The sequence below is a fragment of the Momordica charantia genome (genome assembly GCF_013281855.1).
Source record: "Momordica charantia cultivar OHB3-1 chromosome 9 unlocalized genomic scaffold, Mcharantia_2.0 BLBB01000009.1, whole genome shotgun sequence".
Taxonomy (NCBI): domain Eukaryota; kingdom Viridiplantae; phylum Streptophyta; class Magnoliopsida; order Cucurbitales; family Cucurbitaceae; genus Momordica; species Momordica charantia.
Window position 1 is genome coordinate 6,300,296 of NW_028275167.1, and position 11,658 is coordinate 6,311,953.

At 34.8% G+C, this 11,658-nt stretch overlaps 1 protein-coding gene across 6 annotated transcripts; it reads right to left on the reverse strand.

Annotated features, from left to right (window-relative positions):
• Positions 1-2,917: 2,917 nt before the first annotated feature.
• DAL1 (E3 Ubiquitin ligase family protein) lies at positions 2,918-11,549 on the reverse strand. 6 transcript variants are annotated; one of them, XR_015787244.1, is made up of 13 exons: positions 11,049-11,549; positions 10,873-10,925; positions 9,484-9,605; positions 9,313-9,408; positions 7,950-8,087; positions 7,797-7,862; positions 5,856-5,968; positions 5,629-5,739; positions 5,324-5,367; positions 5,137-5,245; positions 4,090-4,203; positions 3,919-4,003; positions 2,918-3,191 (listed from the first exon to the last, which is right to left on the reverse strand). XR_015787244.1 is itself a non-coding variant. In XM_022294530.2 (13 exons), exons 1-11 carry the CDS (start codon positions 11,120-11,122, stop codon positions 4,101-4,103), a joined length of 1,029 nt encoding a protein of 342 aa, XP_022150222.1. In that variant the 5' UTR covers positions 11,123-11,549; the 3' UTR covers positions 2,918-3,191; positions 3,919-3,954; positions 4,090-4,100. The 6 variants fall into 6 exon arrangements, 4 of the variants coding, with proteins under 4 accessions (XP_022150222.1, XP_022150221.1, XP_022150220.1 ...); XM_022294530.2 differs by having other exon boundaries at positions 3,919-3,954; XR_002602402.2 differs by having other exon boundaries at positions 3,919-4,203; positions 11,049-11,547.
• Between the last annotated feature and the right edge of the window lie 109 nt (positions 11,550-11,658).

An 11,658-nucleotide genomic window follows, 5' to 3' on the forward strand; every position in this document is an offset into this window, starting at 1 on the left:
TTGTTATCAAACATATATGGTTTTTGTTTTTTAAAAACAGAAAACCAAAAACCAAAAACTAAAAACAATAAAAACCAAAAACTAAAATGGTTATCAAACGGACCCTTAGTATCAGATTTTTAACTTATAGGCTTTATGTTAAGGATCCCACGTTGAAAAGAAAAGGACTTTGCGTAGGTTTATAAAAAACATGAACTATTCATCTTATTGTCAATTGGTTTTGAGATGGACACATGAATATTAATATGGTATAAGAGTCCAAAACGCTCAAACGAGCATCTAATCCAAAAATGGAATCGATTAACCAAAAGAGCCACGATCTCGAGACACCTAGACGACGGCGGAGGCAAAGGAATACAGAGATGGTTGGAGACGGAAAACAGAGGAAGCAGTGAGTTGTACTCATCCCTTGAAATTATAATAAACATGACTACTCCTCGTTTATAATTTTGAAATAAAACCTCATGAATATTAATATTGTATACATAACCTTGGAGAGTGTCTTTAGACATTCCGAACCCTTACCACTAGGACTATCCTTGAGAGTTGGACAACTTTTCTTTAATTAAATTCGATTCTATGCATTGTACTTTTTTTGTTCTTAGTGGTAACTATGTGAGATATCCATCACATCATATTATTATTTATGGGTCCAAATTGTTTATCTTGTTATCACATTCTACTATTGAATTGAGAGTTCTAGAAATTTTGCACATCTCATCTTGTGATAAAAAGGGCATGATTTTGTGATCTTTACATGTCTCTTTTAGTGGAAATATTTTATAGTTCTAAAACTCTTTTTCTTTTTTTTTTTTGTTCTTTTTCAAATTAGTAATCATTAATGGAGAAACTATTGAAAATGAAGAGTCACTTTCATAACTATTAGGTGCATAGTTAAAAATAATACTTTTCAAAATTTTCTTTCATGTATTGTATCCAATGGGTATAGAAGAAGAATTCAAATTGAGAAGATTCTTAAAATTCAATTAGAAATCAAATTTGGCTCCAATCAACTTCTAGCCACTAAATTTTTACCTCATAAGCAACAATTTTCTTTTTTAAACTAATTATGTTTGTCAACAATAAAAATTTAACAACTTTTTAATTTTTAATAAAACAAAAAAAAAAATTGTATTATTTTTCTGCATACTTGTCAAAATTTTATGATATTGACCAATAAACATCTAAATATTTTCTTTCAAATATGAATATGATGTATAACTATAACTAACTTATTTAATTTCAAAGTATGAATTTTGTTTTATATTTCCTCTACTATTTCTATAGACAATTTCCTTGTATTTTAAAATTTAAAAAATAATAACAAATTTAATGTTCTAATCTCGTCTTGAACTTATTTCAAAATTAGAACGACAAATTCACGATCAACCACCTCCAACTTTTTCAGTCGATAATATATACTTTAACTAGTTGAGCTATGTTCATATTGACAAAATTTAAGGCGTATGAATTAAACAAGTGGGAAATTTTTTGTCATATTCATGAGAAAAAATATATGGAAATGTGGCCCCAAACAAACATACATCTTTGTATCTATTCCCTCAAAAACCTAACTAGGAATCTTTGGCCAAAAAAAAAAAAAAAAGAAAAAAAATCCACCAAGAATGGATAAAAAGAAAAGGGAACATATTGTTCTTCTCTCTCTCTATTCTCTCTTTCTCTCTCTAAAAAATGCTTTTGCAAACTTTATGTGAGTGAGTATTGGAAGGTAGGAAAAGCATCTAGGAAAGGTTGGAAGAGTTAAAATATTATGAGCCATCCAAAGTGAGTGGAAGTGATTATTCACCACTTTATGCTACAAACTATTGAAACAAGTCATGTGAATTCATCAACACCCTTCAACATGAAAACTATAAATATAAATCAAAAAGTTGAAAGATTTGGATTCCTTTGCATGATGGAGTGAGAGTTGCTTGAAAGAGAAGTTTAACCATATTTGGTTTCTCTTCTTTCTTTATATTCTTTCTGGATATTAGTTTCTATCTCTTCACTACAATACGATTAGATTAGAAGCTGGCATTAACAATGGTGAATATACCACAAATTATGTATTTTTATTGAAGTGTTTGAGGCAGCATGAATTACGTATCTTTGTTGAAGTATTCGAATTAGCTTATGAGATTTAAAATCTAGAATGTTCTAATATATGGGTTTTAAGAAAGTATGTTTTTTTTTTTTTTTTTTTTTTATGATTTAGTTATATTAATTCTATGAAAAAAGTAAATTCATGTCATAAAAGCACTTTTTTTCTTTTCCCTTACAAGTTGCAACTTTTCTACATAATTTTATCTTTGTACTTTGAGACGCTCTATCGTGATATCGGTGGAATCACCTTTTATCTTGTAATAACAAATTATGTAATTAGAAACCTCTCCATTTCAATATTTCTAAATTGCCCAATTCGAGAAAATTAAAATAAAACTAAACTTTCATTACCCATTTGATGACTATTGTAATTTTAGCTTGAAAACATCTTTTAAGTTGACTAAAAAAGTGTATATATATATATATATATATATATATTAGCAAATAAGCTTAGTTTTAAGAAACAGAAAACTAAAAACAAAATCACAATAAACCGACACGTTCCTCAATGTAGAGGCTGAGGCCTACCCTTCACCCCCTTTGTCCCCCGACCTATTCCGAAAAGAGAAGGAAAAGTAAAAAGAGAAAAAATAAAAGCTTAAATACTAGTTTGATCTCATGTATTTTCAAAATATCTATTTTGGTCCCTAAAAAACATTCATTTTGATCCCATTACTTTATTTTGTTCCATTAACATCTCATTTAGTTCAATCATAGTTTAACCATAAATTTGTATTAAAGAATTTATGTTGCATATAAAATTTGTGTTAAAATTTTACAAATATAGACCAAAATGTACACTTTTTAAAAGTACAGTAACAAGTATACAGACTAAATTAATCAGAAGTTGAAGTAGAACATTTTGAAAATACCGAGACCAAAATAATCCATAGCCAAAAGTCCAGGACCAAAATAGTATTTAAAACAAAAAAATTAAATTTAAATGTAAAAAATTAAATTAAATCAAATTTTCAAAGGGAGAGAGATGAGAAAGCCAATCCTTATTGATCTACCTGTCTACTTCATCTAATTTGATGGACTTTGTAGATGCCACCAACCAACCAATGAAGCCTAAAGAAATGTACCTAACATTATGCAATAAACACATTGACATTATTTCTAATCATTTCATGTTGCATCATACTCTGAAAAAACATGTAAACAATAATTAAATAATGAACAGAAAAACAATATATTCCCACTTCAATTCAAGATTCAACTCCACTATTTTAGTATTTCTCTTTTGTATTTTAAAAAGCCCTGAAGTGGATGGCCATCATTATGTGCTAAGTGACCAAAAAAGGGAACAAAGAGATTAGAAAATGGGAACCATTCCTTTAATAATTCAACACCATTGAGAACACCATTGAGAAACCAAGTTTATTTGTCCGTTGCTCATGACATGAATCGCCATACATTTTTTTACTTCAGATAGTGTACAATTCTAACCATGAAAGCCGAGGATGGACCTATGACAAACGTTTCTATTTTAGTCCTTGAACTCTCAGTGCTTATTTCATTTGGCCCCTAAGCTTCTAAACGTTATATTTTAGCCCATAAAATGGTTTTCTATGCAAATTTTAGGTAAAAAACAGGGCATTTGAAAACAGGGGATCAAGATAGAAAAGTTGAAAGTTTAGGGACCGAGACAGAATAAGTATGAAAGTTCGAGGACCAAAATAAGGCTAAAACCTTCTTAATTTAGTCCATGCCAGAATAATATCATAATTTACAGAGAGACGGCTGGTTAATATCATTTACAGTTTTCACAGAAAAAATGAAGTTAGTGCAGAGCAATTATGTTTAATTTACCTTCTGAAAGAAGCTTTCACCTGCAATCCGGGATGGCTGCAACATATAATTGGCTGGTGAGATTCTTGCACCACGTGACACATGCCTTCGAGAAGAAAATAATATGATGGCTTTGCAGATTTTTGTGTTCAGACATATAGGAGTGCTCATGAAGGTTAATAATAATGAGACCTTTAAGCTCATCAATGGCGGAAGGTCTTTACTACCAGCTCGATTCGTCGTCGACAGAGTGGACAGTTTGTCAAATGTGAACAACATGCTACACAGCAACACATATGGCCGCACCTGAAATCACAGCCAGTAGACCAGTTTGTTTTTGGATTAAATACTGAGATTATACGATGCTGAACTTCGATTAATTTTATTCAGGAATAAGGCACGCTAAAGGCGTAAAAGTTTCTTCAAGATGGGTGATAAGCCATGAGGAAAAACAACCAAATACGTTCTATGATAAGCATATGTATGGTCCACACTATAACAGTTCTTACATGCAACAATTCTAAGGGGATAATGCAGGTAAGGGGATTTTAGGACTAATAAAATTATAAACGACATAACAAAAAACACAAGGAGGGGGGAAAAATTATCATTTTTTGACAAAATGACATTAAAAGAGAGCCAAGGGAGGAAACATAAGATAAGTAAAAGATGCCCAATAAGAAAATTAGGATAGGAGAAAAGAAAATCTTTTTAAGTAAATATAAATCTAAAATATGAGAGAGAGAGAGGGGTATTCAATGAGGTAAATCTAGGCACTGATCTAGGGCGAGTTGATTAATTGATCCCAGTCGTGGAAAAGTGAAACCCAGTGTGCTTAGTCATGCTTTCTTAAAATAGTGAACCCAATCAAGAAAACAAGGTGTACGACTAGTGTCATTAAGAGTGGACTTCCACTCTCGTACTAAATCATCACAAACAAGCGAATAAAACATTGGGATGTATATGTATTATGATGCCATTTCCAAGTCCAATTATCAGCTGCCCAAAAGACAAGAAAACCAAACTTGTCTGTAATCTCTTCAAAGTTCTCCCATTCTCAGAATATATTAGTGTCTCCTAGGCCTATTCACCATTAATGTTGGAAATAAGTGAAGATATTAGACAATTTCACTGATTCTCTCATCTGTGAATAGAGACTTTTCAGGCATGTGAGAAACATTTGTGTATGTGTGCGCGCGTGTGTGCGTTTGGAGTGGAGTGAATAGAGAGAGCTCTTACGGGACAAAAACAGCGTTGTAGTCTCTCTCAAGACATATTACACAAAGGTCTGGCATTGACCGGTCTCTCTTCGTACTATCTGATCCATTGTTGGTCTTTTCATTTTCCCCTGAAGCAATGTATTTTTAGTCTCATCCATGTGTATGTATAGTTCGAAAGGTAATATATCAAAATTTTGAAATTATACCTTCATTTTCTTGGCCTGATCTCTTGGCAGCTGCAGCTAGAACCCTGTACAATCGGAACAATTCTCAGCTAGCTTGCAGGAAAATAAAAAAACATGGGGATGGAAAAGAGACACAAAAGGTTGTCCATAAGGTTGGCTGCTATATTATAAGCATCTATGTTTATAGTTGGCTGTCTCTTAGAATGATACATATTAGAACTAGAAGTGCTTTCTTGATATAACAATTAATCACCTCTGTTTGCATTCAACATTCAGATGTCACATCTGAAAAAGGAAAAAAATAAAAGAACCTCAACCGGACACACCTTTTCTGCAATTCCCAGCGACGCCTTCTCTCCATGAGATAGAGAATAGCATGCTTTGTGATGAGATACAAGCCAAATATGCTCAAACCCATGGAAGCATACTTGTACCACCTGGTAAGTATCCATGCTATAACTTATAAGAGAGCATGGGAAACAAATGCCCAATGTATACATTATAAGCATATAAAGAGATAAAAAATTTCTATAGATAAATGTATATAGCCAACCTTGCCCACTTCCCAAGATTGCTTATGAGTTGATCAATTGTTTTCGGGGAGACATAAAATGGCCCCTTGTGTGGTCTCTGTATTCTGATGGTACCAATGTCATCTTTGGCAGCCTTGTAAAGATCAAACAGAAGTTTCGTAAGTATTTCAGAAGAAAATCATGGTTATACCTTTTAGTGCCGTGTCTAAACATGCATATTTTATTACACTCTGCATTCCACAGTTTAAATTAATTCTTTTATTTCTTTACATTTATATTTTGGTCGGGCTGAACAATCGGAAGCAAAAATGTATATATTAAAAAATGTAGCATGAGCGTGGCATATATTTAATGTAACTCTGACTATATTAATAGAGCTGAAGATGGTTGCTGCATGGTGTAACAAAAACTAGAGCCATAAATAGTGTTGTCAGAAAAACATAACGTGAATTTTAAATCCTCTATTAGATCCTATTGTTTCAAGTGATCTCACTTTTTTTTAGTTTTTCATTAAGAGGAAAAGAGAAAACAATCAATGAATGTTTTCTCTTCTGGGCTTTTTCTTACAGATGGTAACAATACCTGCCCTCCCACCCACTCCCACCTCCAATATTTTCTCCTGAGCAAAAAGTTAGAGTGTACTCGGTTCAAAACACAACCATGGAAATAACTGCAAAATCTGTCCTCTTTTTTTTTTTTTTTTGAATATCCGTGTGTCCGGACCAACTTGCACGCATTTTAACTAATCACGGGCCAACCGCTTGACCATACTACATTTGGTTGACAAGGTAACTCGTAGGATATTAAATCTTAGGTAGGTGACCACTATGGTTTGAACTCATTCCCTCTCAGCCCTTTGCTATTTACATTGGCCCTTATTGACCACTAGACCATCCCATGATGGTTTACTGCAAAATCCGTCATGAGACTCTACTTCCAGATAATCGTTTCCATCAGCCTTATCTCTCAGTTTTCTTATAATATTTTCTATATTTGAATTTCCTTCAAAATTATATTTCACTCAATAATGACCTTATCTTTATACATGGTACAAATATTAGTGACAGTCTTTCTTTAATTGATCAGGTTCTTATTATTTACTCGTTTCCAGAATCAGAAGATTTTCTTCCCTCCTTGGTTCTGTTCTACATTGTCATGTTGCAAACTACCAAATCGCTACTGCAACATCTAACCACTGTTCATGAAAGGAACGTTCCTTGGGAGAATTCCAGATGGTCCTTTGCAGATGCTTGTGTTTAGTTACCAGCCTATTAATCGTCTGGTTGCTTACACTGCTGTCTGCACACTTCTATTAGACAGTGCTCTATATAAGTTGATTGGAAACCTAGCCTTCTCATTCCATTTTGAGCATGAGTACATTGGGTGAATGAACAAAATAACTCCAGAGAAGATTTATTTATAGCATTAAATGGGGCTCGAGCATAAAACATCACCAAGATGAAGAGAGGTCGACAAACAAATTTGATGAAGCCTATACGACACATGCTTAAAAAGAGGAAGTCTTTCTTCAGATGATCTATGATTGCGATTTTTTGTTACCATATTTTCTTTTTTAAAAGGAAACATAAATATTTTGTTCCTAACTTGCTATATTAAATTGCTTCATTCGGGCATGGCCTTATAGAGTAGTTGTGACCCAAACAATACTGGAAAACACCTTGCATTTTATTGTCTCTCTCCCTCACTTGCCATAATCCAAACCACGAAATCCCATTTACTAGTTCTTACAAAGTGTAAAAACATCTATTTACCAGCTCTCTCTAGTTTCTACTCAATCACTAATTGGTTTATTGCAGGAAAAATCCTGCAAGTTGCTGGTTGAATAACATTTTATTGTTTTCCACATAAAGATCTTTAATGTAGGTGAAGCCAATAAGTCTTGGACTAATAGAATGATATGTAATTGAGCCATCAAGATAATATGAGTCAACATTGCATACCTCACCAACGACAGTCAAGGAAGTACCAGTAGGTAGCACGCGTTCTATTCGCTTCACTCCAAGCATCTTAGAAGAGAATAATTATAAAATCAGTTCAATGAGACTATTGCAAGCACATTATACTAAATGCAACATCTACTGAACAAAACAAACCTTAAGTCCTTGGAGATAATCTAATGTGCCACGCATAAGGGATCTGCCAGACTCTTCAAATACCTCACTCACTACTGGTAATATAAAATTTGTGGCACTTCGGGCCCCCACCACAAATGCACGACCAGTCCCATCATCCTGATAAAAAGAAAAAATGGTAACTTTATGGGTTCACGCCAATCATCATATTTGAAGGGGTAAAATACACGTTTGGTCCATGAGTTTTGGAGTTGGTGTTTATTTGGTCCCTAAAGTTTCAAAAGGGTCATCTTAGTCCCTCATGTTTGAAAAATAGTTCTAAATGGTCCATAAACTTCTTTGACCACTAGTTGACCTGTATAAAAGATTATGTGGCACTAAATGACTGGACTCGATTCATGTAACATTTTTTTAATGAGCAGGCTAAAAAATAATGATTTTATATTTTTTTTGGTTGGTGTGGGATTATCTTTCTTTTCCCCCACCTCTTTCTCTCCTTCCTTTCTCCTCTCTCTTTCTCTTTCTCATTCTCATCCTATGACAAGACTTGTTGCTGTCACCAACGTTCCTACCCAACCCAGCGAACCCAACCCCCCTCGTCGCTGCCCAAGGAGGATTGAGCCTCTAACGAGGAACTTCCTCCTTTTCAGTTCCTTGTTTTAGATCTATAGTAGGAACGACTTGACCCTCGTTCAAATCTGGATGGGGAACCTCCTTGTTCCAAGGAACAATCCTCCTTACAGATTTGGAACGAAAAGCTCCTCTTTACCGATTTGAACGAGCCTCATGGAACATGCCATATATGGGATGGATGGGCAAGGGCCTTTGCAGTGACAATGAAGATGGTGGCTGGGCAGCGATGATGGCAGCATGGCAAAAGCGGGGGTGACGAGTCCAGTCGGAGGATGAGGAAGAAAGAACAGAAGCGAGAGGAGGGGAAGAAGAGAGATAATGCCACCAACAACCAATATATGTGAGTGTGTGTGTGTGTAAAGGCATTATCTTTAGCCAACTCATTAAAAATTTGTCACATCAATCGAGTCCAGCCAATCAGTTCCTGCCAAATCATCTTTTCTAACAGTCAAAGAAATATAAGGACTATTTAGAACCATTTCTCAAATCTCAAAGACTAAAGTGTCCCTTTTAAAACTTTAGGGACTAGAGACATTAAGCCTAACTTCATGGACAAAAAGTGTATTTTACCCTGTATGAAGAATGAACTCAATCTATCCACCCTGCCCACATAGGTTGATCAACATAACTATTTGTTTTTTATAACCGGGAGTTGGAGCTTTGCTCCCCTATACTCATGGGCACCCGCACCCACCCCAAGGTCTGGACTTGGGAGACATCAGGGGTGTAACAGAAATATTATATCTCTCACCAGATACCAAGGAACTTCTTTACTCATGGATAGCATCAGTGCAGAATCCTGAATCCATGATCCTGCATCATTGTGCTTCAGGAAATGCTGCTCTGCCTAAAGAAAAACAAGCACTAAGTTGTGTTCAATTCATGTTGAATGTACTCTAGCAAAGAAAATAACATCCATTACCGTTTCCTCCACAATTACACCCCGCAAACCACTAAACTCGCACTTTATTGGTGTATCAGAGCTAACTCTTCCAGAAATTGCAACAACCAGAGGTAATACACATTCAGTCTCAAGCAATTGAGCTGAAAAGCAAAGAAATGCTTCTAAAATAAATAACTTGAGGAAAAACATTCAGATATATAAAACAAGAAATGAAAATACCTTTAACAGCAAAACAGTAGATGACTAAATGACATTAAATGTTAAATGTACTAGGGAGCCAGCATCTGTGTTGCAACATAAAGTTTATTTATTTATTTATTTATTCAAAACTAGCTTTCAAAAGGTTGGAAGTACAAGAACCATTGTTCACAACTTCACACAAAGAAAGTGAAACCAAAAACTAGTATACACAAAAAAAAATACAAGATCGAGACTCAAATCTTCCAATAGAAACGACACATCACAACAGGTAAAGGCAAAAAAGTTTCCCTGGTGTCAATCCTCCAATGAGAAACAAGCTAAGCAAAGAATTTAATTTTGAGAGTTATTATTACTTCTCAAAAACATTACCCTGTCTTAGGGAACAAATGTGTTAAAACATGTTTCATAATTGTTTTATAAAAGTTGTTTTTTCTTCCTTTCACTTGGTTCTTTTTACAGCAACATGTTTTTCAAAACAATTGAAGTAAAAAGCATGTGGTTGCAAGTAGTGATGTCAAGTGAACGACAACCTTAACTACATGTAGCCTGAAAGCTCATTGTGATGCAAAATGGGACAAAGGAGTTGGTGAGTTCAAAAGAACCAACCTAAGTGGACGTGATTTACTTTCTTTTTCTTTTTATTATAATCAGGATACCAGGGTCTCACTATTTATATTATGCCCATGGTCCACTTAGAGGCTTAGCACTCCAAGGCCAACATTAGGAGACAGCAAGAGTTTTAAGTTACTAGGTTATTAACCTGGGGCTTGAACCTAGAATTAGCATTACCACCAAACATCCCAAACCCTAACCATCAAGACATTCATCGGGTTCTCATCATTTACTTGACAACAATACATATTTAAAATTATTAAAAAAACACACACGCACACTTCATGAATAAGGGTATACCAAGCCTAACATCTCAAAATTTATTTCACTGGCCATTATCCATATTCCATAAAGCATAAGCAAAAACGAAGAAACGAGGGAATTTTCAAACAGATGGTCTTGTGATGACTAAAATGAAAGATTAGGACGCCTGATTGAAATAATAACTTCTAGGGCAAACCTACTGACTTATAAGTTACAACATTTTGCACCATAAAATCAATCTCTCTCGAGCTCATTTTGGAAAACTGAAAGTGATGCTGATGCAAAGGATAACTATTAACCACATCTTTACTAAAACAACGAATTGCCTACCCAATTCCTTCAACTGATTGACCCGCGTGACAGATTTCAATAACTCCGCATCCCTGCAACACAATAAAACAACAAATAAGTAGTAGTCTTTGTGAACTTATAACTTGCGAATGAGTAATCCTGTCAATATGCAAACACAAAAAAGGCCAAAAATAAAACTAAAAACAATAACTGACCGGCCACTACTCCTTCCAAGAAGATAAAGAGCAGCTGCACTCAAACAGCAGCTAAGACCTCCCCACGGAAGCATCCTCAACCGCCACAAACAAAAACAAATTCCAATTTCAGATCCCGAATCCTCTACTCTTCATGATACGTAAAACCCACCAACGGAGCCACGGAAATCGTAGGGAGAAGCGGGATAAATGGTAGAAAAAATTGGGTAGTTGGGAGTTGGAACTCTGGATTGGATTGCAGAATGAACGAAATCTGGTAAGAAAAAATTGGAAGAAATGGGGGGAATCAGATGCTATGAGCGAAAGAGGGGCAAGGGAAGTGATGGGAACAATTGATCGTGTTGCTCAGCTCTGTAATAATCGCTTTATCTTGCGCACTCCATTGAAATCTGCGAAACATGTGGATGATGATGATTGATGAGAGCACTAGATTAACTACATGCAAATAATTAACAACGACTACACAATCGAGACTGGATAGCGTTTTTAGGCGTGGGTTTTTTTTCCCTCCCCCTTCTTGAATAGGGATATTGAAACTTTGGAGGAAAGAGATGTTCACGCTACATCATAATTGTCATATATCTTTAACACACGTAATGGTGAGTATAAT

Coding starts and splice junctions, on each gene's coding strand:
- DAL1 (XM_022294530.2), bottom strand. CDS start 11,122: ATGCTTCCGTGGGGAGGTCTTAGCTGCTGTTTGAGTGCAGCTGCTCTT. Junction 10,926..11,048: donor CTTGGAAGGAGTAGTGGCCG/GTCAGTTATTGT, acceptor ATTGTGTTGCAG/GGATGCGGAGTTATTGAAAT. Junction 9,409..9,483: donor GTGTAATTGTGGAGGAAACG/GTAATGGATGTT, acceptor GTTTTTCTTTAG/GCAGAGCAGCATTTCCTGAA.